Here is a 27,340-nt window from a genome sequence, read left to right as displayed (position 1 = left end):
ATTAAATTTATATATATTACATGTCTGTGTGTGTCTGAACTATACACACGCACATAAAATACACGTGTATATATATGTGTGTGTGTGGGTATATATGTATATACACAGACAGACACAGACATGTATATATGATATATAATTTAATAATAAATATACACACATATATATTATGTAAACAAACTTTTATGTTAGATGCGATTAATCGTGATTAATCGATTTGACTGCACTAATTTGCATATTATATGTTTATTCTGCTATATCGTTCTAATTTTATTGTGTAAAGTTTTTGTGGAGTACAAGTTCAGAATTGTTTTATTTGGGATTTTTTTTTTGCAGACCTCAGGGAATCCCTGGACCTAAATTTGAAAACCTTTTTCATAGAGAATGCAATGCCAATGGAGACCAAAATTTTGCTTTTTCCCCCCAATATGTGCCCATTCATCTTTACGTTTATGAGTATCTATAAAGCTCTGACTAAATTATACTTATAGCCTTTCAAAGTTTACTCCATTTGGTAGCGTATGTGAACGCCAGCGGTTGACACATGCGCTCTAGAAAGTTTCATCTTTGTCCAGTGTCTGCGCTATTTCTCTCCAGAAGTTATGATGACCGACAAAAATTTATTTTGTATTTTTTAAACTAACGTTGCGGCAATCTCATAACCCCCTCATGCGGGCGTCTTGTTGTTGTCGCAGTCTCTGGTGTTTCCGTCTCTTAAGTTTCATTTTCTAATGTTATACAATGGCCTGGGCCAGTTTTGCCACCTTGTGGAACAACTTATTAGTGCAAACCAAATTCAGTGCGCGTGTGGGAACTGCGTGTACAAAGTGCATCACACACACACTATACGCGGACCCTCGCATATGCATAAAAACTGAAGTATACTTTGGGCTAAGCTTAAAAATGCACCAATGTTGTTCACCCAAAAATTCAGTCATCATTTTCTCACCCTCAAATTGTTCCAAACCTGTATGAGTTTCTTTCTTCTGCTGAACACAAAAGAAGATATTTTGAAGAATATGGGTAACCAAACTATTGACTTTCATAGTATGGGAGAAAAGAAATACTATGGAAGTTAATCTTGGGGCCCATTAACTTTTTGGTTGCCTGCAATCTTCAAAATATCTTCTTTTGTGTTCAGCAGAAGAAAGAAATTTGTATGTTTGGAACAACTTAAAGGGTGAGTAAATGATGACAGAAGTTTCATTTTTGGGTGAACTATCCCTGTTTGTTCTGCGGTATAGTGATTTGTGTGGTCACATTGAATCCATATTTGACCATTCATGCCTTTAAAGCTGCTGCAGCTCTGCACAAAGTCCCAACAAGCCCTTGAATCTGAAAAACATGAAAGTACACCTAACCTAATTGTCCTTATTGTGGTTGACCATGTCATGCCTATTACAGACAACAAGGCCCATTTAAAAGCAAGCTCTATTTAAAAACTTTATGGAGCAGAGGCTGCCTTTCTTCCTCGGGGTAGAACCCTTTTGAGGTGACGTCCAGTCTGAGAAAGAGATGAGCCAAATCTAATCTCCACCGCCCCATCAGAAGGGTTTGTGAGAGCGCACAGCAGATGATTAGCTCCTCAGATTAGAGGGGCTTTGGACATCTGAAGACTGATTTGGTTGTTGGGGAAGACCAGGACTAGCCTAAAACTGCCCTGCCCCCATGAGCGCTTAACCTCACTAGACACCAAGGGAGTGGATTAATTGGACATCTTGTTGGTTCTTTGGGGGGAAGGGCATGATTTGGGACTCATCCATGCGGTTTAGGGGTGTGTGACGGTACTGAAGTGGTGTTCTTTTCCACCATGGACTGCCGTCCACGGATGCCCACGGATGGGGCGGCCTGCACACATCCCATAATGTTGAAGGTAAGAGGAGGGGACGCTCGACTGATCGCTATTTTTCAATATGAGTCATTTCGGAGGGATTTGGATTAAGCTTGAGTAGGTGTGACAGTCGATGCTTTTATATAAAACGGCAAGCTGCGTAAATAACAGTGTATATGAACCTGAAACTTGTTGTGGTTCTTGATCGAATCAGTTTTTGCGATCTGCTATGGAAGAATGGATCTTTTCTCAAGGACTTTATCTCTTCAGAGTTGTCTGTGCAACTTTATCTCAAATTAGATGATTCACATGACTCTGTTTCTGCTGTGCGTTGTCAAAAACAAGGCCACCGTTGGCTTTATCACAAATGGTGCACTTCGTTTATGCACATCTTTCTTGCTCTGCATAAACTGATTAAATCTCTGCAGCGTTATACTATCCAAAAACTCCATGCGACTTATCATACCTGGGACGTCCCATAAACAACCGTACCATTTTCATCTGATATCATCGCTGTATATGGGCAATCGTTCAAATGTTTGAGGATCTTCTTTGGAAGAAATTAATATTTTAAGCAAGTATGCTTTATATTTTCAACATAAGAATTGTTTTTTGAGCAGCAAATCTGAAGGATCATGTGACACTGACGTCTGAGGGAATGAAGCTGAAAATTTAGCTTTGCCATCATAGGAGTAAATTACATTTTGCAGTATATTAAAAAGGTTATTTCACAATATTATGTTTTTTACTGTATTTTTGATCATATAAATACAGCCTTAGTGCGCATAAGAGTCAAAAACAGTAAAAATCACATTATACTACCTTAGTACTTGTCTAAACAAATATATACCACAAAATTATATCACAAACAAAAAAGTACCGTGCTATTACAATGGTTTTTGCGCATGTACCATATTCTTGACCCATGTACCATGCTACTCTTGAACCTAAATATATATATATATATGTAAATACTATGGTAATGAATTCTGTTTCCATGTACAGTATATATTCATGGTATTACATTGTGAGACACCCACTCTACCTTGGTATTTCCACTGTAAATGATCCTAATTCTAAACCATTTACCTCTGTTTTTGGATTGGTTTGGGGTGTAAACAAGGCTCTTTAGCTGTGTGTGAGTGTGTGTGTGTGTGTGTACGGTTGTGTTTGAGACTGTATGTGATGATGTGAACTATCGTAAGAGAAAGTTAGACAGTGACTTCAACACCTAGACAGTGACTTCAGCTTACAGAAGCAAAGATATGCAGTGTTTTTGTGGTGTGGTGAAGTGAAATGAACTTGACCCCGAGTGACTCAAAGGTTCTGCTCACATGGTCTGATGGATGATTTCTCTGTGTTCCTGTAGGTGTGTCATCACCCAGACTGTCAGGAACTGAACGGTAAAAGCCCTCTGCACCTGTGTGAGTCATGTGATTCTCGCTGTCACCTGGATGAGTCTGACAGCATGCACTTTGACAGGCATCCCCGCTTTGACATACAGCCACAAGGTAAATGGTCCAACAGGCACAAACACACTCATGTTTCTCTCTGATAAACAGGTTTATGCTTCGTACAAGGTTGCAAAGTGCCAGGTTCATTTGTCCAACCAATAACTGCCATTAAAATTCAACCATTCAGTCACAGATCGACAGATGCTGATTTTAAATAAAATAAGTTAACATACATTTATTTGATAAAGTATTTTTTTTAAATATTTATTTCTTATTGGAATTTTTTTATAAAAATATATTTTTATTAAAAGAAAGTAAGTTAAATACTTTTACTTAAATTGTTTATATTTTTATTTTATCTTTATCTTTTTAATCTTGAACAACTTTTTATCAAATACATTTTTTTTAATATCTGCACCATTATTTAGTGAAAATAATTGTGTGTTTTTTATTATGAAGCTGTTATTTTAGTTTTATTTATTATTCATTTATTTTGAATTGGCTTTTATTTTTAGATTTTTAGTTCATGTTAATTTTAGTTTAACTTTTAGCCATTTTGTTCTGTGCTTTTGTGATTTTATTCTTTTATTTAATTTTTTATATTGCTATTTGGGTTTAATTTTTATTTCAGCATTTCAGTCATTTGTTAGTTTTAGTTTTTAATTATTTCCATTTTAATCATTTTAGTTTGTTTATTTTAAGTTTTTCAACTAATATTTATATTCAATTTTATTTCAGCTTTATTTCAATCAACAGAAATGTTTTAATAGTTTCAGTTAACGATAATAGCCCTGTCTATAAAGAGTGAAGATTGTGAGATCAGATCTGTGTCGTCAGGTTCTATCCTGGCGCGGAATGTGTCGACGCGTTCCTGTCCGCCTCGCACGAGTCCCCATTCAGACCTAGAGGAAGACGAGGAAGCAAGCACTGAGCGAGGGTCAGTCCGGTGATCCACAACCGTCACACAACATTCAAAAAACCATATGGAATCTTACACACCAAAAGTTGCACAATATATTGATGCGAAATGCAAAGGTTTTTTTGTGCACCATTCAAATCAAGCTGAACGTCATGAAACCTGAACAAAGGTGAAATACACACGGTTAATCTGAAACAGATCAATGGAGATATAATACTAGGCTACATGATGAATCAAAATAAAACTGAAATCTTTATATGGCTTAATTGCGATTGTCTAATTGTAAAGTCTGCGATTTAATTAAATAAATATATGCACTTGGAGTTTCGGAATGAATCGCAGAACTGAGTTCTTTTACACGCGAGGAACTCATGATCCGATGTGCCCGAACGGCTCGGTTCACAGTAAACTTCACACACACACACTCAGTGGTGTAGTCTAGTTTTTTGTAGTGAGTATACTCTAATATAACACCCCCAGCACCCCCCCCCCCCGCTCCCCCCCGCCGCATACTCACCCATCCCAGAGCGTCACCCCATAAGCACCACCACACTCACTAATGCATACAGTTTGCATCGACATGTAATTGAGAGCATTATGAAATACTAAGTGTTATCAACTTATTTATTTGTTATATGAATATGGTCCCTGAAGCACAGGTTTTATCAGTTGACAATTATCAACAATTAAAAAAAAAAAAAAAAAAAAAAAACATTATAGGCACAAATACAAATTTACTTTTAGAAATGGTGTTTTTGAAAAAAAAAATATTTTAAAATACATTTTACTGTGCAATTCCTTTCTAATTAATTTGAGTTAGACCGAACTTTTATTTTGGTGGGTTTTAGACATTTGAGTTTCTGTGAGTTTTAATAAACTATTATTATTATTATTATTATTATTATTAGGCCTGAAGTATACTCTGTGCAATAGTAATATATTTCTGTTATAATTTCTTCAAGTTATACAGAACTTTTATTTTGACAGGTTGTCGTAAAGACATAACAGTTTCTGTGTGTATATGAAACGAATGAATGACGATAGTTTTATCAAATGAAATGGTGAAATTCTCATCAAGTGACTCTCATAGCAGCTCTGCGATGAAATGCACATGTGTAGCTTACATCATGTCTCAATACAGTGAAACGCTGAAAACACCACGAGCGTGAGTCACGCGTGCTTCTGTGTGTGTGTGTGTGTGTGTGTGTGTGTGTGTGTGAGTGTGTAGTGGAGCATACACTGAGCGCTCATTCCCAGAGACGCGTAGAACAATTACAGTCTCTTTTAGCTTTAATATTCATAGACACTAGTCCATATCGAGATTTGATTCATTGTACAGCAGCTACTTTTGATTTATTCATTCAAAAATAGCCTAATTCCGTGACGTTCTGCTTTATAGCAAGTTCCATTTGTGACTGGATTCCGCGATTCGATCCTGTCGCTTCGCAAACACAGACGGGGTGAATTTATGAATGAAAGTGTGAAAGTTCTGACACAAAAGTTGATACGTATCCTCGCGCTTTTTTTAAGTGGGTATACGCAAATCCTTGGCCTTTTCTAGTGGGTATACGGCGTATACCTGCGTATCACGTAGACTACACCACTGCACACACTCCATCTCTGTAAGCGCTCTTAGTTTGGGTCGCTCATAACATGCATTTGGGAATGTAACAGATGCTAACCATCTTCCCAAATCTGAGGAGTTCTAATAAACCGAATGTTTTCAACAAAAGAGATGCTTTAAGGGCTCCCTGCAGTTTTCCGCCAAAATAAAAGCACTATTTACAATATTTACCATATAAAATTACAATTAGTATTGTACTTTTATTATTATTATTCTTGTATGACTTACAAATGTATAATATTTCTGTATATTTATATTATTTTTCATAAATACTTTTTAAAATTTGCAGTGAAATGTTAAGATATTTATTAATATGTATTATTCATATTTATTTGTTTAATTATTTAATGATGATGATAATAACAATAAATATTAAATGTATTATTAATATTATTATAGTCATATTGATATAATCACAAAATCTTGGGCGAAGGTGCATTTAATTTATTTAATATTTTTATTTATTAACAATAGTAATAATAACAATATTATTATTATTATTATTATTAATATTATTATAGTCATATTGATATAATCACAAAATCTTGTGCAAAAGTGCATTTGGGAATTTATTTAATATTTTTATTTATTAATAATAGTAATAACTTATTATTATTATTATTATTATTATTATTATTTTATAGTCATACATGTAATGTATATAATAAAAAAATTGGCCAAATTGTGCAGTTCTACAAACAAGCAGGTTTTTTTTTTTTTTTTTTTTTTTACTACAATTGCAATTTTAATCAGAAAAAATCACAGTTAAAAATGTTTTTCCCCCAAATCATTCAACCCTAAAAAAATGTAAGTGATAATGTCACACACAGATGGCATGACCCTCTGTCCTCATGTGCCTGTGGTGTTTTTCTGCCTTTTGACAGAGAACGCAAGACTGGAGGTATGAAGCTGAAAGGAAGAGAAGGAAAGAAGCCCCGGCGACGCCACACGGATGTAAGCGCTGTCCTCTTTTTTTTTTTTTTTTTTTTCATTGCTCAATGATAATCTGAAAACAAGCACAAACAGTATAGCCCCCTTTCTACATATTACATTAGTTTTACTGTACAAGCACAGACTTGAATGTGGACTTTCCTATCTGACGTAGTGTACAGGAAATGACACGTCTGAGATCATCAGCACCAGCCCCAGTATGTGGTCCACTTGAGCGATATCTTGTGACGATCACATTTAGAGTTTGGTGTAAATGACTGGAAGTGGTCTGTGTGCCGCCCACCTTTGACCAGTGTCGGTCTGTCGCCCCCTATAGGACCCCAGGAAGGAGTGCTTCAGCCTCAAGTTTGACCTCAACATAGACATAGACACGGAGATTGTCCCCGCTGTCAAAAAGAAGACGTTACGGTGAGTCAGGGAACAGATCTGTGTACCCTGGGATTTGAACCCACAACCTTGGTGTGGCCACCGCCATTCTCTACTGGTTGAGGAACAAAATTAGTTAGTAAAGTTTGTTTTTGTGTGTGTCTTTTAATGTGTCCATTGCATAATCAATATTTGAGGTCAAACTAACATTCTACCATTCAAAACTACCATTCAAAGGTCTAAATCTGTGATTGGCTGATTTTAAAAGTTGATAACTCTGTTTTTGAAACTTATCCGCTCATTTTGTTACTCTTTAGAGAGGTGCTCGGACCAATTTTTGAGCGCAAGGGCATCGAATTATCCCGAGTCCATCTATTCCTGGACCAGTCGAACACTCCACTCTCACTCCAATTTGAGGCATATCGTTTTGGAGGACATTACCTTAAAGTAAAAGGTAAGAGTCAGCCTGTATGTTTTATGGTGTGTGTTTTGAAGTGTGACACGTCCTCTGCAGTGACCACCTTTTCACCAGCACATCAATGTAACAAGTTTTCATCGCTTCAGTCTTGCTGTCAACATTTCCTCACTTCAGCTGCGGTAACCCATTCTTCCTGCATGTTTACCACAGTACACTTCAAAACATATCTCGGTATTACATGTCACAACAAACGTGTCCACAGAAGCAGACAGTTTCCTGCAAAATGAGGTGTGACTAATTAAACTCCATTAGAGCTGTTTTACTTCTAAAGAATTCGTGACTCTTTTCATGACTATACAACCAGTCTTTATAAACCTCCATCACCCACGTCTTTAATCTGATAACACCAACACACGCTAACACAGGCATCCCACCTACCGCTCTTGCGTAATACTGAGCCTGTGACGTGAGAGTGAAGTGAAGGGTTCGTTTTAAAAAGATTGGGACATTAACAGTTAGTCTGAGGAGTGGAGAAATGTTCAATTCATGCTGAAGATCTAGTCTTTTTGAAGACCTTCTGTTACTTTGAATCATACTAACAAAGGATTTGAGCATATTCAGTTGGACTGAGTTTGGAATTAAACACTTTCTTACTAACAATAATCCACACAGTATTGTAAGTATTATTTTTAATTTAATCATTTAGTTTATTTTGTGTTGTAAATCTGTTCTAGTTACATGCATAATATGCATAAAAGGGCCATATTTTATACTTTTACTATACCCCCCCCCCCCCCCCCCTAAAATTTTTTGGGTTAGTTATTTTGTTTTATCATTTTTTCTTTTTTCTTTTAATTTAATTCATTAATAATTAAATTTTTAAATAGCAACTGCAACATAATAATAATAATAATCAATTAATTTAAATGTTGATTTCATATTGCATATAATGCCATTTTTGTACAAGCTAATATGATTCTTTAGGGTCTAAATTAAAAGTTTGTAATATACTTTAATTAAAAATTCTCATTAGTATTGTAAGAAAACACTAATTTTACCTGGTCAAAAACAGCTCTGTTTTCAGCACGCCGTTTAAGTGCATGTCTTTAAATGATAATGAGCTTTGCTCACCCCGCCCCTCTGTTCTGTGCGTACACCGTTTGAAATAATAACACAATAACCATAACGCGTTGTTCATTATAAACGTGGGATTATGAATTATATTGAGAACGTCGTACATAGAAAACATGCCGTAATGTACCCTGAGTGTAAACAGCCACATTTGCAAAGATTAATATAAATATTAATATAAAGGTTAATAAAACGTTACACTCACTTCAGCTGTTCTGGAGGTGCAGCAGGAACACGAATAGTTGGTACCGATCCTTTTTTCAGGAGCAGCTTCTTAGCAAAACCAGCTTTATACTGACCCTCATTTGTAAAGCAGTCTGGTGTGTGAAATGATTCGCGCAAACATGAAAGCATTGACGTTGATCGTGGGGAATATTCCCTTCGAAAACAAACTCAGCCACTGCGTCTTCAGCGGTTCGGATTTAGGAACATCAAAATGACTGCTGTGTTCCTTATTACACCCAAGAACAGAACACCACATTCGCTTAGACGCCATTCTGTTAGACAGTGCTCCAGCGTATCAACAATGACCGCGCCGGTCCGCGCGGACTTTGATTGACAGCTCGCTCACGAGCGAGGGCGGGTCTGTGTTGAAACGCTGCTGTCAATCAACAATCGTGGGAGGGGCTTGATTTGAGACGGGTAAACATATAAGAAGATTTAAAAAAACACTGGATGGATTTTTATCATTTTATGATGGTTGTGTACAGGCACTGCCAACACACATTTCAGTACAATCAACTTGTAAAAGTGCATGTACCATTATATGACCCCTTTAAAGCAAAAAATCTCTCAAAGTCGTGTGCCCCACTGCTTGTTTTACTATGGTTACAGGCATATTATATATTAAATTACATTATTTTAAATTGTGTTTTTGTGCAGCTCGACCCGGCGATGAACTGAAGGTGGAGCAGAGCGTGAAGGACCTGCGCTCTCTCAGTCTACCCAACATGAAGCCGACAGTAGGGGGCAGCGTCTACATCCTCACACCGGGCAGTGAGAGGGCAGAGCATGGGTCCCTACCGCGGCGAGAGAGCGTGGACATACTGGTCAGTAGTGAAGTGTTTTTTTTTTATTTTATTTTTTTAATCTGTTTTAGAAACATGGCCTAATGTGCTTATAGATGCTAAAGGGGCCACATTTTCTGCAGCATTTCATTTTTTACCCCAAGTCCTTAGTGTTAGTCAAGGTTGTTAGCATTGTTGTCGTAATAGTCGTACACAACCTTTTGTCTGCCCCATATGAGAATATAGTTATTTGTTTCGTTTTGTTTTGTTTGTTTTATTTTTTTTTGTGTCATAAATTTGGTTTAGAAACATGGCCTAAATTGCTTGTTTTTGTTTTGTTTTGTTTTTTTGCAGATTTTTATTTTTATTAAAGTCCTTATAGTGTTAGTCAGGGTTGTTAGTCGTAACTTAGATTTGCAAGACCATCATCCGGCTATATATATATATATATAATGCAATAATGTATTTTTTACATTATTGCAACATAATTTTTTTTGCACTAAGTCCTTATAATGTTTTTAGTCATAATTTAGTTTTACAAGACCATTTGTTGGGGATAAAAAAAAAAAAAAAAAAAAAAATTACATTTAATTTAATTTAATTTTTACAAGATCATTTTCTGTCCCCTCTAAAGTAAATCTTGACACTTCTACTGTATATGTAAATGATCGCTGTTATGATTGGCTAATCTCTTTGCATGTCCAATAAGTGTATTTGCTGTCCCCGTTGACCCTATATTCATGTGTTCCTCTATTTCATGATATCTAAACACCTCAGTCCCACCTGACCTTCCTTTTAAACATAACACTTTATTACCTCACGCAGGAAGTTTACTGTTTGTATCCTTTGCCACACTCGGGTCACTCTTGAGCTTCTGATGTCGGCAATTGTGTGCTTTTTAGCTCTTCTCTGTAGAAATGACTGGTTACTCTTTCAACATCATGGGATTGGATTTCCCGGTTGCGCTGTGATGCTCAGTAAAGATGGATTCATGGAAAGACAAGCCTGAACTCACTCCTGTGTGCGTGTTCAAACATGGATTTATAGGCGTCGGAGATGAGTGCAGACCGTAGGATTGTGGGTAAAGGCCTGTCGATGTCCCTCATAGGTTTTTATTGTGATTTGACATTGAATCGTCAGGCTTAGCAATAAAATCTTAGAACAGAGCCTTCAGGTCTAGGCTGTCATCCCATCAGGCTTTGCTTTGCTGTGTATGGATAGAGGTTACGTAACAGCATAAAACAAGCCTGCACGGCTTGCACGTATTGCATAGGTATTACGCATTAGATTCAGGTTTGTTTTTCCAGTTTCTTGGAAAGACGGGCCTTTAGGAAAACCACAGAGAATCTCACTAATTAGACCCAGTGTTTGATTTACAGTGTTTTGTTTACAATAAAAGGTTAGTTTGCAATCGAAAAGGAGGATTATGGTTGGTCTTTGAATGGAGAAGAAAACCTCATACCTTAGCTGACATTTAAATCAATCAAAGTTTAAATTCACTTTAATGTTATATTATCTCAGCACACATAAAGGCATCAATGCGGCCATTGCTCATACTTGAGTTTAGAAATTTAAACAAACCCTGTTTGTGTTACAGACAGACAGGTGAGATACGTCAAATCATGTGGCTTGGTTGAGCTTAAGATTTTTCACCAGTTTTATTAAAAAGAAGGGCTGTTGCTTCTGTTTCTACTTTCACAGTCATCGCCTCTGGTGTCATTCAAGTCTTGTGGTTTGCATTCACACGTTTGTAAGATAACCAGCGCTGCCAGAGTTTACATCATGGTATCAACTGACACATTTTTGGGTTCCTCCGCCCTCTTTGTTTTCCAGCCGAAATCATTCCTTATCACTTTGTGACGTAATTCCCATTTTAGTTGTTCATTCTATGCAAATAGCGCATCTCAAACTTTCCCCAAAACATATTCTTTTTTCAGAACCTTGATCAGCATTTGATTTTTGTAATTTGTTATCATAAAATTTTATAGGGTCGAGAAACTTCTTCTTTTTTTTACACTTGTGGCATCCGGATTTTTTTTTTTTTTTACAGGATTGTAATAAAGTGTAGTACATTTTTTCATGTTTTTGAAAGAAGTCTCTTATGCTCACCAAGGCTGCATTTATTTGATAAAAAATACAGTAAAAACAGCAATATTGTGACGTATTCTAACAATTTAAAATAACTGTTTTCTATTTTAGTGTATTTTAAAATATAATTTATTCCTGTGATGACAAAGCAGAATTTTTATCATGTTACTTTATAAAAACAAGTGACTTTTTACACTTTTTAAATGTCACATTTTGTAATATCGATAATTTTCTCATCCAGTTTTTTGGGGAGACACTGCCTCCCTTGCCTCCTCTGAGGAAACAAACACCCCTGATATATATATGTGACCCTGGACCACAAAGCCAGTCACATGGGTCAATTTTCTGAAATTGAGATCTGAAAGCTGAATAAATAAGCGTTCCATTGATGTATGGTTTGTAAGGATAGGATCATATTTGGCCGAGATACAACTATTTGAACATCTGGAATCTGAGGGTGCAAAAAAATCTAAACATTGTGAAAATCGCCTTTAAAGTTGTCCATTTATGTTTGCGATTTTGCCGCATTCACTCACACAAATAAATGTTTTATATATTTACAGTAGGAAATTTAAAAAATATCTTCATGGAACATGATCTTTACTTAATAGCCTAATGATTTTTGGCATAAAAGAAAAAGCGATAATTTTGACCCATACTCAATATTGTTAGCTATTGCCTGAAATATACCCGTGCGACTGGTTTTATGATCCAGGGTTACATATATGCTTTGGACCGTATGTTTTGATTGTTCTGACAGTAGCAGTGATCTGTTGTTAAGTCTTAAGTCTTCCGACCTTCTCTGTTTCCCGCTGATGGAATTCTCAATTCATCTGCCAACTATTCCGTTGGAATGTTTATGAGAGTTGCTGGGTTTTGTCTGCGAGGGCGTTTGACCTGTATGTGGTAACTCGCCCACTGTGTCTTGCCCCCTCACCAAAGTCTGACCTTTAGAAAGAAACCCATCACCCCTGGGATTACTGGTGCGGCGGTGACACCAGGACTCCTCTTTGAGGTTTGATTGGCCAGATCCGCTCCTGTGGGGGGAGTGACCTTTGAAGCGTGAGCGTTTGATGTAGCATCATGACTTTTACACTCCCAGGAGCTGAAAGACAAGTGTCTCACAAGAGCAGGTTTTCAGGTGGAAGTTGTGTTTTTGCCCAGGCCTTCTTTTGCCAGCAACTCACCTAAATATGATGGTCCTAGTGGTGTATACATGTTTGTTACAAAATCAGTGTCGTTACTATGGTTACCGTTGATGTTCTGTTTTAAATGCATGCTGGGATTCTGTCGCTTTAAGCATGTCCTGTGGCGTAAGATTCATCTCTCACATCAAAGGCGTCGACGTCAGGACTCCCCTCTTCACTTTTAACCTGCGGCTCTGTTGCTTTAGTCAAATAAGATTAGATTGATAATGCAAGCTGGCGTTTGTGGCACACCGTTCACCCACACAGATGCGCAGTAGAGCTATCTTGCCTGAGGACACCTGTCTAATGACCTGAGAGGTGTATTACACAACCTTCCAGGCGATTAGGTCAGACGTCCCTGTGGCCCCCAGGGGCCTCCGTGGCACAGCGACACAGAGAAAATGTGTCATTATGATGGATTTAGTCATGTTGTGAATGTGCAACACCTCCAGCTACTGACTATATCATTGCATTAGATAACAAAACAAGTGGCATCTGCACTCAAATGCTTACGGATATACACTTTTCTGAGTGAGCTTAATGACTTTTAACCAAACTGGTTAATAGTTATAGTACAGTAGTTCCAGTAAAGTAACGATAGGTGTAGTTCATCAGTATGGACGTGATTTGCAAAGTTTAACAATCACAAATTGTCAGTATACTTTTTTTGTCTGTAACTGTATTTCTATTTTCCATTTAATAATTTAACTGCTAACAAAGGATATTTTTGTGAAATATTTAGCTTAAACAAATGAGATTGGTCTTTCATGAAAATAAATGCTGCTTGGTAAGATGTTTTTTTTATTGTCTGATTCAATGACATTCATTGTTAAAAAAAAAAAAAGTGCATTAAGAAATGTGTGTATTTATATTAGTGCTGTCAAATCGATTAATCGCATCTAACATAAAAGTTTGTGTTAGCATAATATATGCGTGTATAAATATTATTATATATATATTATATATGACTGTGTGGGTACTGTATATACACACATGCGCATATATATATATATATATATATACACAGACACACGCACACACACACATTTTGTAATTTGTAAAAGTTTATTTTTTTAAATATGTCTGTATATTTTTTTATTAATTGTTTTCAGTTTTAGTTATTTTAATACATCAAGTTAAACTATGAATGAGAAATGTTGCCTTAGTAACTATCTGAAATACATTTTTTATTAATTTTATTAAGCTGTGTCTCCAATGAGAAGGTAGATGGCTTAACATTGCAATATCTTCATTAGAATCAGTAGTTATACAGAAGTATGTGAATACTTTGAGAAACATTGATTTCAAAGACTGCAGAGGTGTGTCTGGAAAAATGGCATCAAAAGCCGCCAGGAGACGTGTTAAATAAGGAAACGATGCGTTTGATCAAATGTAACTCAGTCAATGGACTATCAAAGGTCTGGATAAACTGCACAGCATCTGTCGGCTGCAACTAACTGCAGGAAATGAGCTTTTCCTGTTCCTATTTGAACTCTCTGATAAGAGACTGGTTCAAAAGTGTAATAATATCACAGCATAGAGGTTAGTGTCGGAGCAGACAGATCTAATCTGCATCAGTTTCCCTCCATAAATGAAAGGATCAAGTTGTTAAATGTTTTGTTTAAGGTGCTTAATAACTCTTGCAAGCTTTGGGCAAAAAATGCACACATGGCAGATCTCTGTTTCACAAAATCTTTCATTAAGCAAGAGACCAGTGCAAACCATAGTAATCATTTATTTACCTGGGTTATCAACAAAGAAACAAAGCTCTTGACACAACAGACCCCCGTATGTGATTGATGCTCTTGTGAAGTTAACACAATTACCATGCAATCAGTTTCTGATCATTAACACTCAATGTTCAAAGACAGTAGAACAAAACATGACTTTAGCAAAAAATGGGTCTTATCTTCATGGGAAACTAGTGGAGAGAATCTTGTTAGAACATTGTTTGGAAAGCAAATTCATGGTGTCTCACATAAATCACCTTAATTAGTAGTATCTGTAGCATAAAGCATTTACTGAACTCTAAATGCTGTTATGTAATGAATTAAATGTCTGTCATCACTGCTTTTTATACCTATATCAGCGAAATCACCCTTTTCTAGCAAAAATATATTGAATGCATACCAAACATGCTCACTTTTCACCCAAAAAATACAAAGGATTTTTTTTTTTTTAAAGAAAACAAAGCCATTTTATCACAATTAAACTCAAAATGCTCTTTATAATGCGTCTTCACATTTCCTTTTTTGGTTGTTTTTAAATAAGTATAAAGATTGTTTGATCAGCAAACATGTATCAGTATTACCGTGTAAACCATTTTTTTTTTTTTTTTTTTTTTTTGCATTACAGTAATGAGGGAAATTCTTTATTGTCAGTACTCAAAATGCTTATATATGTTCTTTTTTTGATTTTGGGGTGAAATGTGATCTACTGTATACATTTAGTATACTGTATACTGTCTTATTTAGGACAATTTCAAAACAAACTCTGGAAAAGTTGCTTTGATTTTTATTTTTACAACACTCATTGCTATCTAAATAGTTTTTTTAAATTTCTGATGTGTTACAGTAATGAGAAAATGCTTAATTGTCATCAAAATTCTAAATTAAATGCAAACATTTCCATCAAGACGAATATAATTTCTTGTTTATTTCCTTTGTTTTCGGAGTGAAATGTGACCTAGATTCACTCACCCGCTTATTTAATACTTCCCTACTGTAAGCAAAGAAGGCCTGCTGGTTTCTGCTGTGGGAGGGATCGGCATCTAGCGTGTGAATGTTGTTTGCTGTGATGTAGAAAATGACTTCGGAGGAGATGGGAGGAGTAAATTGATGAAGTCGTAAAGCAAAAAGCTTCAAATCTACTCGCTGTCAGCCAGATCCTGAGCACATGTGGAGTCTTCTAGCTTGTTTTCTGCCTCTTCTCTGGATGTTGACTGCTGAAGTTTAGAGGACTAGTGCTTGTCTGAGGTCAGATAGGTCAGATTGGGTCTGGTTGGATCATGGTACGTTTTGGACATCTGTCCTCTTGGCACAGTTGGGATCTGCTCCACATGGATACTGACCGTCTGCCTAGTGAAGTGTCTCTCAAGAGTCCGTCACCAAAAAAGTTTCAGGTAAAGCAATGGATCTCATTGACTGGCTCTCTAGTAATCATGCTTTTAACCTGTTAACTGTCAGCGTCCCGGACACTTGGCACATTTCTTTTTATTGCCTATTTTTCCCCCCCATCACATTTTTTAGGTAAGCTTTAACACTTAAAATTCATCCCTGAAACCCGTTTTGAAATTGGACATTGCGTTACTATGCAAACAGTACTTTAAAACCTTCACGCAGGCTCCTCCCCCCAGGGGTCATGTTTCAAATTTGACAAAACGCACTCAACTGTTGACTAAAATCTTGACAAAGCATGTATCATTGGAAAGGTCTGACACTAAAGGTTCCATATATGGCCACTATTTTGTGATAGAAGTGATATTGAGACAGAACTGTATTCATTTGTGATAGGAGAATGCATCAAAAAATGTCTGGCTATTTTTGTGGCTATTTTTGGTATTGCGTCCCTAAACAAAATCTCACATTTTTGTGATATCAACTTTAAATTTGGAACACAACTTGTTTAGACGTAGCTTTGATTTTCTAGATATTTTAGAGCCAAAAAGTTTTGTAAAATATATATTTTGTATTAAAGTTTAACTTTAACTTTCTTAGACTTTTCATTTGTTTAAGTGCTTTTATTTCAGCCATAATCTGCTGAGTGTCCTTAAATAGAGACCAACCTCAGGCACTCATGAATTACAACCATTTAAGTTTGGATAGTGCATTTTTACATCTATGTTCAAAAAGGGAGGTGACGGTTTACAGGTTTTAAACATGATGCACGTTGTTATTTGGAGTGTTTATGTTTCAGTGAATTGTTCATCAGTGATTAAACTCTTGTATAGCAACATTTGGATTGCGTGACACTGTATTTCTCAATGAGCAAATGTTTGCGTTGTGTGGGAAGGAGCTTCGTGTCTGTGCAATGGAAGCTGAATGTGCGCGTAATGGAAACCCGTTAGCATCATTCCGCTACCTGATGACACAAGTTTGGGCCCGTGTGCTAGACAGACGCTGTTATCTTGTCAGGTGATAAGGCCGTATCGTGGTTTTGATCACTGATTAATCGACTGTCCTTAAGCTTCAATGGCTCTTTGTTATGCCTTTGCTTTGACCAATTGAAGTGTTGTTGACCCTGAGACTAGTCCTATTTTGACACTCAAGGTAAAGTTAGTAAATGAAATGTGACCTGCTCAGAATGGTGTTTTTGGGTGGTTTTTGTGAGCGCTGGTCTTCCACCTTTGTTTGTTTCATCATTATACAAAGCTTGAACAAAAGCTGTTCTTATCTTCACACTGGTTTGTTGTGTTCTTGAGGTGCACTGTTGTTTGGAGAAGTTTTGGGTTAAAAGGCAGCTACATGCATCAGTTCCCAGTGGTCAGTCTGTTGCTGTCAGGAATCAGGGTCAGGTAGACGTGACAGTTTAGGAGTATGTTATGGTAAGCAGTAACATTTTAACGAGGATTGATTTGAGTGCTGGTAATGTAACCAGTTGGGAAATGTCAACTTAAACGCCTCAGCTGACTGCTGAACACTTAACATGATGTGGGACTTATTCAAGTTTATTTATACAGCACTAAGAGGGTAAAAAACTGTGCATCCACTGAGGGAAATTAATATAAATTTGTTCATTCTTTATTTTGTTGTATTTTATTTTGTTTATTTATTTGTTTGTTTGCGTCTACTGACAAAAATGAATATGAATTTACTTTAATTGTTTTAATTATTTATAGAATTGTTGTATTTTACAGTGGTATTTACAAATAACGAAGTAGTTGACATTTAAAAACATCCACAGAGGAAAATTTATTCTGTATTTTATTTATTTTATTTTAATTATATTATTAATTGTTTTATTTATATTTTTATTTATTGTCAATAATAATATACATTTATTTATTTATTTATTATAAATGTTTTAACTAAATTAAAAAAGAAATATGTATGCAGTTTTACAGTGATAATTGACATTTTAAAAGATATATATTAAATTTTTTCTCTAATTTGTCATTTATATATATATTTTTTTTTACTATTGCCTAAAATCATTAGAAACATATTGTGTGCTTAAATGTTCAAGATTTCTTTGAAGTCTACAGGATTTTAAGATTGAAATCAAAATGTATCCTATTTACTTTAATGTACTTTCCTGGTCTTCAATTCATAAAAGACCATTTGTCTCTTTAAATATCACGTCACACTACTAAAGTGAATGGATTGTAAACACAGTTTATGTTGACATTAAGGAATTATAGAACATTATATATTATGTATATTATTATGTATCATTTTAGTGTACATCAGGTCATTAAGCAGGCATGTCTTCTAATGAGTTATTATTAATGTGCCTTATTAAAGCATGCAGGTCTAGGGCTGGTATTGTGTTTTTTAAATACTGCTGTAATGAGGAGTATCATCCACCCAGGCATTTTCTTAAAGATCATGAACCTGTTTATTCAATGTAAAATTATTGCTCAGATGTCATTAGGTTGGAAATGGCATGTTAAGATTCATAATGACAATACAGAGATTCAAGACTTGTTGCAGCACTTTCTATAGTCTGGGATTCCCCTCAGTTTTCAATTTCTGAGGTCATTTCCCTGTAATGACAAGGAAAAAAATAGATGCTGGGAAATCACTCAAGGAACAGGAATGCTACTATCACTTTCAATTTATCATAAATCCCTAGGATCATCAGAACCTCTTTTTAATGATAGTAGACTCATTAATTTAATGGATGAACTGCAGCAACAGTTTTGTTATGTAAAACCTGTTTGTAGCTAATTGTAAAAGTCTCAACTACATTTTCTTGTTTGTGTAATTACTTTTTCTGTATGCAAGGACTGAAGTAAACTTATTTTTAGACTTTTTAAATCAAACATATGTTGCCAAACATACAGTTGGTGTTTTTGAGGCACCAGGATGTGTTCCTGGGGGACCCAGCTTCTCCCCTCCTTCTTTACATGTGACCCTCTGTCTTTAAGCAGCCACACCTCTCTTTCCTGCCCCACACAATGGGACAGGATCCTCCTAGTTGCTATGACGTTTGGGCTGCCCTATTCAGTAATGCAGGCAGACAGGCTCATTCGGAAAGCTTTACCTCTCGTTGCAGGCTGAGCAGCTCTGGTACACTAGAAAGGACCTAGTACGGAGCCCTGATGCACCTCATATTTTTAGAAGGAAATTAAGGGGCGCTGAATTAAAATTAGTGATCTATCATTTAACACGCTTCATTTTGGCTCAAGAACTCTAACGCATCAATGAGTTGCAGGTTCTGAGGTACTTTTGTATCTGTTGGCTTTTTTGTGAGTTTGAAGAGAGGAGGCTTTGAGTGATCATAGCAGCTGGCTCTAGCATGGGTCAGGCTCCGTGAACCCGGCTGAAAGATTACCATGGTCTACCTCTCATTTGACATGCCGCTTGCTTCCATGGTGAGTAGATCAGACACTCTGGGAACCCTGTTCCGCTTCATAAATTCGTTGGTCATTCAGTCCCTCCACAGAGAGTGAGAATCACCAGGTACAGCTGATCCTAAAGTGGGTGTTATTGCATGAGTTTGAACAAAGTGCATTTTTTAGCTTTTGGATATATTATGTGGCGTTTATTGCTTATGTGTTCTCTCTGTTTGTTTATAGAGTACTTTCTTTATTGGTTGTATGTTTTTCATTATAAAAACTCATTATAAATTCATAAAAATGTGTATAAATGCGTTTTTTGTTTCATTGCAGTAACTTTCAATGTTGTGTCAGTGCTGGTAGTGTGAGCCATAACCAGCGTTCAGGCGTCCGTTGTTCATCCTCCCTAAAGTAGAGACATTTCCTGACATCTGCGTCCTCATCCTTTCACCCCAGAATCCTCAGAAATCCCCTCATCAAAGCTCATCGTCTCTTTGCATCGGTTCTAAATTTAGCAAGGGGGGCATAGTGGCCAATCCGTCATTCTTTAGCAGGGATGTTCTTGATTGCCTTACCAACAGCACAGCTCACAGAGAAGTTTTTGAAGGAATCTTAATCGACTTATAAATAGCCCATGCGAATGCTTTGGCGGGTGTTATAGTACATGGCTTGGTAACGAATTTAGTTGTTTGTGAAGCGAAGTTGTTCGATTAGGTAAATTCAAAGTAATATCGATTTTTTTTTGTTTGTTTTTTTTGTCATGTTTAGTATATACATTATGTACATCATGTAAACGTGTTATTGTGATTGCCATAACCTGATAAAGCCTATATTGAGGTTGCAAGTATTGGAATTCTGAGTGACTTAAATGCCTTATTTGAAATATTCACATATTAATGTATACCTGTGCATGTCTAAATTAGATTATTAGTTGCAGTAACCTCAAGTTTTCCCATAAATCAATTGAATCTTGGTGCTACATGATGCATGCAGGTGTTAGTCAAGCAAAATAATAAAAACATTTTTGGAGAGAGGAAAATATATATATTTGACATTTTCAATTGAAATAATATTTCAGAATATTACTGTTTTTACTGTATTTTTGAACACTTAAATATAGCCTTGGTGAGCATAAGAGACTTCTTTCAAAAACATTAATAACATCTTACAGACGCACAGAATTTTTCAATGTTAGTGTGTATATAGATATGTATTTAGTTATATAAAACACCTGCACAGGTGTCTTTGAGTGTTCAGTGCATCAGCATCAGCTTCGCTTGTGTTTTCTTAGGGAATTCCATTGTTTTGTCTTCAGACCTTTCCTGTTATTTGTGCATTCCCCAAAAATGTCATAGTCCTCTCTGGAATTTGCAAGAGTTGTTAGTGGGTAACGGCACTCAGGGCTGTGGAATTCCCTCCGTCTTGGAGAAGGGTCAACAAGCCTGTCTGCCTCCCGCTCAGCGAGATTACTACTTCCTTAGATACTAAACAGCTGTTTGTTTGTTTGTTCAACACGCTGAAGCTCGTAGGATGGAGTGTGTCTAAATAGAAAGATGTTGCAGTGCTCTCTAGCAGAACAATTGCTTTTAAAATAATGGCGGTCTTGATCTCTCGGAGCAGGGTTGCTGACCTCCTCGATTTTTGTTTTGTATGATGTAATGCGTGAGGAAATTGTAACATTCAGCAGGATTATTTATTATTTATTTATGAATCATAATTATTGTTTCTGATAATGTCATCGCTTTGCAGGAACCCTAAGTTTTCCATGTGTCCAACTAGGGTTGAGTAATGTATAAAATTGTAAAACGGTAATATAAAATAAAATGGTAAATTTGACTGATTTAACAAAGCTCATCATAGTCAATTAATTCTAGTTAACAATTCTCTCTTTTTTTTTCATTTACTCTATTTTTCAGAATTTTAGTACGTCCCCCCCCCCCCAATAAATATGTTAAAAATTGCAATTTACAATTGACGTTTCCATTTTTTATATATATATATATATATATTTAAGATGTAATTTAAGCTGTAAATAGTTTGAAAAAATTAAACAATTATATATTTAAAATATATAAATATAAAAATATATATTTTTATTTAGAATATATTACAATTATATTTAATTAAAATATATTTTATATTTATTCAAATGTAATTAAACCTGAAAAACTTTTAGCAGTTTGAGAAAATGTAAACAGATTAGAAATTGTATGATGTGAAATATACTATTTCTAGATCAGGTTTTAAGAATATTGTGATCGCAGATGTGTGCCCACCCTTATTTCCAACTTTTTGTTTTGTTTAGTGGTAGTGATTTGATATCTTCAGATGAATGCTGGTACATTTGATTTTATTTTCCTCCACCTTACCTGCCTTACTCAATCGGTTTCTAAATCTCTCTCACACCCCCTCATTCTGTATAGGACTGTTACTGATAACGGTCTCTCCCGTATCTCTCGCTCTGTTGTCCTTGACATACTTCTTGATACCCTTCTCACAAACCTTTATCTTTCTGCATTTGTAAACTGTCAACTAACCTGGATCTTCCAATCTTCCATCGCTTCCTCTTCACAGGGTCAGTCCCGTCGGCGGAAGAACATGACGGAGTTTCTGGGCGATGCCAACATCCCATGCCCGGACACCCTGGCCATACACGGCGGGGCTTTACCAAGCGCGGCTCCGGGATGCTCACTGGCCGGTGTGGCCGCCGGTCCCGACAACTGGAAGAACCGCGCCACCAGCCGGATCAGCGTGTTCTTCGGTGCTGGAAAGGTAAACTCTCCCACCTTGTCTCTCCCATCTTGAAAACATCAGGAAGTCTAAGGAAAGCAGGTGGTGTGATTTTCCCGTAAAAAAAGATCTCATGTAAAGATTAAATTTAAAGAAGCAAATCTGCATTTTAGAATGATTTCTGAAATTAAGACTAGTGCAAAATTTAACTTTTCATGGGAATAAATGATTTAAAATGAACTAAAGAAATCAAAACTCAAACAAGAGGCTGATGAAGTATTACTCAATGAAATCCACTTCCTATGTGTATAGTGTTATGGTTTGACTGTTTCCTCTTGCATTTTAATACATGAGAAAAACAATACAACAGACAAAATCCCAAAACTCAAAAGAACTCCCCCCTCTGAAAAGTTTCGTCCTGCATTTAAACCAGATGCTTGACTAAGCTGTCACTCACCTGTCACTTTCACACTTCCATCCTTTTCACAATCAGCCGTGAAACCCCCAAAGAAGACAGACAGGGGCTGTTCTTGTGTCCCACTGGGACTCTTTTTCACAAAAGAAGGGTTAACCAGTCATCTCCAGTGGCCACTACAGGCAGCCTGTAGTCCATCTGTGTCTGGCCTCTATTGTTTGGAAGCACTCAATGCTAAATACTCGTTGTCATAAGTACACCGGCCCTCCTGTTACAGGACAATAGCCCCAGTGGCACACGGGCCATGAGAGTGTCACTGACATGAATGGATGGGCTTTAATTGTGAGGTTAAAGAGATGGTGGCGTGTAGTGAAAGGGGTGTCTGTGAGGTGTCATAAACCCTGTCGGGGGTGTTTTGTTTGAATAGACAGGCAGCGCCTCAGTTGTCTGCCAGTTGTTGGTGGTCTGCTGATGTGAATTGTGTTGGGATTTTGCTAAATCACAAACTACTTTGTTAATGTTAGGGCCTCTTTATAGTTGTTTTGTTGAGGATTCTATCATTAACATAAAGCTAACTATTGTGGAAATTATGATGGTTTTTGGGATATTTACCATGGAACTATTTAGTTACCATGGAATCCATCCATCCATCTATCCATCCATCGTCAATGTAGAAAGAGGATTTCAATTTTCTCTATTTCCCCTGTGTGTCTCTTAGGATTTGGACCGTGTGGAGCTGCTTCAAACTAAGTTGCAGGCGTACTCACAGTTCGGTCTGCCCAAGGTTCCTTCTCAGCTCGCCTTCCACCAGGATTCCTGGGAAGAGGAAGAGGAGGAGCCAAACCTGACTCTTGAGGAAAGCTGGAGGCAACTGCTGGATGACCCTGAGGTATTGACACACTGCATCTTCTATCATGGAACATAATCCCATGGGACGTCCCCATCTATTGATCATTGGAGCTAACACATGTAAACATAACCAATTACGATTATTAGTAGCAGTAACCAAGTTTTCCCATAAATCAACTGAATTTTGCATCTCAGAACTGCTGATATAGGACATGTATCTGATTTCTACTATTTCACATATTGAGCGTTGCACATTTATTAGTGCAATCTGACTTTTTTCTGCTTGTTTTCAGAGTTTAAGTAGACGTCAGTTTCAACAGCAAGAGGCAATATGGGAACTGATCCAAACCGAGGCTACGTACATTAAGAAACTCAGGGTCATTACTGATGTAAGTCGCCAGTTTTCTTGATTACAATTTTTTTTTTTTTTTTTTAAGGACTTTTGAAATTAAAGTTGCACTTTACTCTCGTTGTAAATAAATGTTTCTTGTCTTATTGTGAACCTTTGTTTATAGTCATATATACTATTGACCAGTATTACTTTTCATAATCCAATAAATCCCAATGAAGGAAATCAAGTCATTTATTGCCTACTAAAATTGTGTTTAATCAGAAACATGTTATATTATGAAAGCTAAATGCATTGCAAATGCCATGTGATGTTGTTTTTAAAGTGTCTTCTGTGTTGTCTGTGCAGCTGTTCCTATGCGGCCTGCTAAATCTGCAGGACAACAGTCTCCTGTGTGAAGTAGAGCCCACACGGCTATTCAGCAACATCCACGACATTGTACATCTGCACTCGACACTGTGGGTTCAAGTCATGTTTCCAGCGTTGGAGAAAGCGAGAAACACACGGAGCTTGATCGACCCCACAGACCTGCAGCAGGGGTTCAGTACGGTGAGTTTTTTATATATATATATATTTATTTATTTATTTATTTATATATAGATGTGATGTGATGTATAGTATAGTATATGTATGTACCAGTATGTATGTGTATCTTGACTTCTATATGTAATAGAAGATGGTTGTAAAGCTATTTATCTTCTGGTCAAGTAATTAAAAGTGTGTTGTGTGTGTGGATAGTTTGCATCCAGGTTCCAGCCATATATCCGGTACTGCATGGAGGAGGAGAGTTGTATGGAATACATGCGCTCAATGCTAAGAGACAACGAAATTTTCAAGATCTACATTACGGTGAGGAGTTTGCGACCAAACAAGCAAACAATATACACAGCTGTGTGTGTGTGAGAGAGAGAGAGAGAATAAATTCAACTATATATTAATATAAAGCAAACTATATCCATCCATCCATGATATATACAAATATACAATATGTGTGTGTGTGTGTGTGTGTAAATTGCGCAGTCAGTAGTATAACTGAAGAAAATAAAATGTAAAACGATGCTTTTTTTTTTTTTTTTACATTTTGTAAAAACTTTTTTTTTGTTGCATATGATCTAAATTTAGTTTGTAATCATTGAATTTTTTATCCCCACAGTGGGCAGAAACGAATAAACAGTGTAACCGTCTAAAGCTGATGGACATGCTAGCCAAACCACACCAGAGACTCACCAAATACCCTCTGCTCCTGAAGACCATCCTGAAAAAAACTGAAGACCAAATCTCCAGAGACGCGCTCAACAGCATGGTTCGACCCTTTTGAACATTCACAAAAAAATATATCATACATATCTTGATGTTTATCTGTTGTATTCATCTGGATGCTTGTGAATGTCTTCAGGTGGTGTGTGTGGAGAGCTTCATCAACAGTGTGGACTCTCAGATGCGACAGCGTCAGGAGCAGCAGAAACTGGCCGCCATTTCGGCTCGAGTGGAGTCGTACGAGGCCGTGGAGGGAGCCAGCGAGGAGGTGGAGAAGGTGAAACTCTATGAATAATTAATCATCTAGCCTCCCCATATTTTGGACTTCATAGAAATTCATTGTTTTGTTGTAATATCTTGTTGGTCATGGTTTTCATGCCGGAAATTTGGTTTTGGTTTGAGCAGGCTGTGATTTATGTGGAAAACAGTTTATTTAAGGATTGTTTAACCCGTCCATGTCTACAGGCTCTAAAGGAGTTCAGCCGAATTGACCTGATGGCACCGATGATTGACACGGCACCAGAAGAGACCAGGCAACTGCACCTGGAGGGGGCGCTCCGCATGAAAGAGGGCAAAGACAGCAGGGTTAGTTCAGATTAAATAATTAACATGAATCCCTCCCAATTTCAGATGCATTTGAACAATTTGGGGAATATTTGGAAGCATTTGCAATGTAGTAGTTGGTTTTAAATAATTAAAGGGATAGTTCACCCAAAAGTGAAAATAAGCCCATGATTTACTCACCCTCAAGTCATCTTAGGTCTATATGAGATTCTTCTTTCAGACGAATCGGAGTTATATCAAAATATGTCCTGGCTCTTCCAAGCTTTATAATGGCAGTGAATGACTGTTTCTGTTTTGAAGTCCATAAAAGTGCATCTATCCATCATAAAAGTGCATCTATCCATCATAAAAGTGCATCTATCCATCATAAAAGTGCTCAACACTGCTCCGGGGGGTTAATAAAGGCCTTCTGAAGCGAAGCGGTGTGTTTGTGTAAAAAAAATATTCATATTTAAAACTTTATAAAGTAAAATTCTAGCTTCCGGCCAAATGGCCATTCGCAGACTTCGATTCATTTGGCCGGAAGCTAGTAGTTTTATTTTATAAAGTTTTAAATATGGATATTTTTCTTACACGAACGCACCGCTTCGCTTCAGAAGGCCTTTATTAACCCCCCGGAGCAGTGAGGAGCACTTTTATGATGGATAGATGCACTTTTATGATGGATAGATGCACTTTTATGGACTTCAAAACAGAAACGGCCATTCACTGCCATTATAAAGCTGGGAAGAGCCAGGACATTTTTTGATATAACTCCAATCGTATTCGTCTGAAAGAAGAATGTCATATACACCTAGGGTGAGTAAATCATGGGCTAATGTTCATTTTTGGGTTAACTATCCCTTTAAGTGTAGCCAGTGAAACAGGCCTGTTAATACTGCTTGTGTTCATGTTATCTTTTCTTGCATAGATGGAGGTTTACTGCTTCCTTTTCACTGATCTGCTGCTGATCACTAAACCAGCGAAGCGTTTAGAGAAGGTGAAAGTGATCCGACAGCCTCTCCTCCTGCATAATGTGGTGTGCCGAGAGCTCAAAGACCCAGGTGAGCAGACTGAGCCCAGTTTAATAGCGGTCGACATTTAATATGACAAATGAGCAGAAACAAGCAGCAGAGGATCTCAAGAGAGCATAATTGTGAACCATAGTCATCTTTTAATATGTCCTAACTAGAGGCAAATTGCTCTCTATCTCTCCCATGTTAGTTTTTGTCCCAACCAGAAATCATCCTTATTAACATCACATCAATTAAATTGTTTTATTTTCCCAGGCTCATTTGTCCTCATCTACCTCAATGAGTTCAAGAGCGCTGTGGCTGCCTACTCTTTCCAGGTCAACAGCGCCACCCAGGGGCGAAGCTGGATTGATGCAATTTGCAATATCCAGGTAAAGTCACACTTGTGCCTTAGCAATAATGATCTCTGATATTCTAAACCATCTGAAGACCATCTCTCAGTCCTTGCTAGATAAGTTTGCTGATTTAGCTATTTTGTGCATGCATTTTAGAAGCAACTGCAGCGGCTGCGGTCAGAAGAAGGTCGCAGACAGAAGGCTTGTCTGAAGAAAAAACTAGAGGATCAGGGGGAAGACGAGGACAGCTGTAACTCCACTACCAGTTCACCTCACTTTAGACACAAAGATCAGAGCAATAGGTATTTGATTTTTTTGAATTTATTTTATATAAATTGTTTTATTTTTTATTT

General features: G+C 36.8%; 1 protein-coding gene across 7 annotated transcripts in view; it reads left to right on the top strand.

Moving 5' to 3' along the window:
* plekhg5b (pleckstrin homology domain containing, family G (with RhoGef domain) member 5b) overlaps positions 1-27,340 on the top strand; it is a gene marked incomplete at its 3' end in the record, with an annotated part of 77,067 nt that overhangs the window by 45,143 nt on the left and 4,584 nt on the right. For 6 of the 7 annotated variants that reach the window (XM_084427147.1, XM_084427150.1, XM_084427151.1 and 3 more), the window contains 17 exons: positions 3,201-3,342; positions 4,123-4,222; positions 6,713-6,782; positions 7,096-7,187; positions 7,463-7,599; positions 9,577-9,743; positions 22,050-22,247; positions 23,339-23,509; positions 23,763-23,858; positions 24,167-24,367; positions 24,557-24,667; positions 24,972-25,121; positions 25,215-25,352; positions 25,541-25,660; positions 26,550-26,682; positions 26,908-27,023; positions 27,144-27,289. In XM_084427147.1, the coding sequence (XP_084283273.1) occupies positions 3,201-3,342; positions 4,123-4,222; positions 6,713-6,782; positions 7,096-7,187; positions 7,463-7,599; positions 9,577-9,743; positions 22,050-22,247; positions 23,339-23,509; positions 23,763-23,858; positions 24,167-24,367; positions 24,557-24,667; positions 24,972-25,121; positions 25,215-25,352; positions 25,541-25,660; positions 26,550-26,682; positions 26,908-27,023; positions 27,144-27,289 (2,288 nt within the window). Of the gene's footprint in view, positions 1-1,543; positions 1,874-3,200; positions 3,343-4,122; positions 4,223-6,712; positions 6,783-7,095; positions 7,188-7,462; positions 7,600-9,576; positions 9,744-22,049; positions 22,248-23,338; positions 23,510-23,762; positions 23,859-24,166; positions 24,368-24,556; positions 24,668-24,971; positions 25,122-25,214; positions 25,353-25,540; positions 25,661-26,549; positions 26,683-26,907; positions 27,024-27,143; positions 27,290-27,340 lie in introns of those variants that run through there. The other variant, XM_084427149.1, reaches the window with a different exon arrangement.

Source organism: Rutilus rutilus, assembly GCF_951802725.1.
Source record: "Rutilus rutilus genome assembly, chromosome: 13".
NCBI lineage: Eukaryota > Metazoa > Chordata > Actinopteri > Cypriniformes > Leuciscidae > Rutilus > Rutilus rutilus.
The sequence above is the reverse complement of the archived record's forward strand: the minus strand, read 5'-3'. Positions and strand labels throughout refer to the sequence as shown.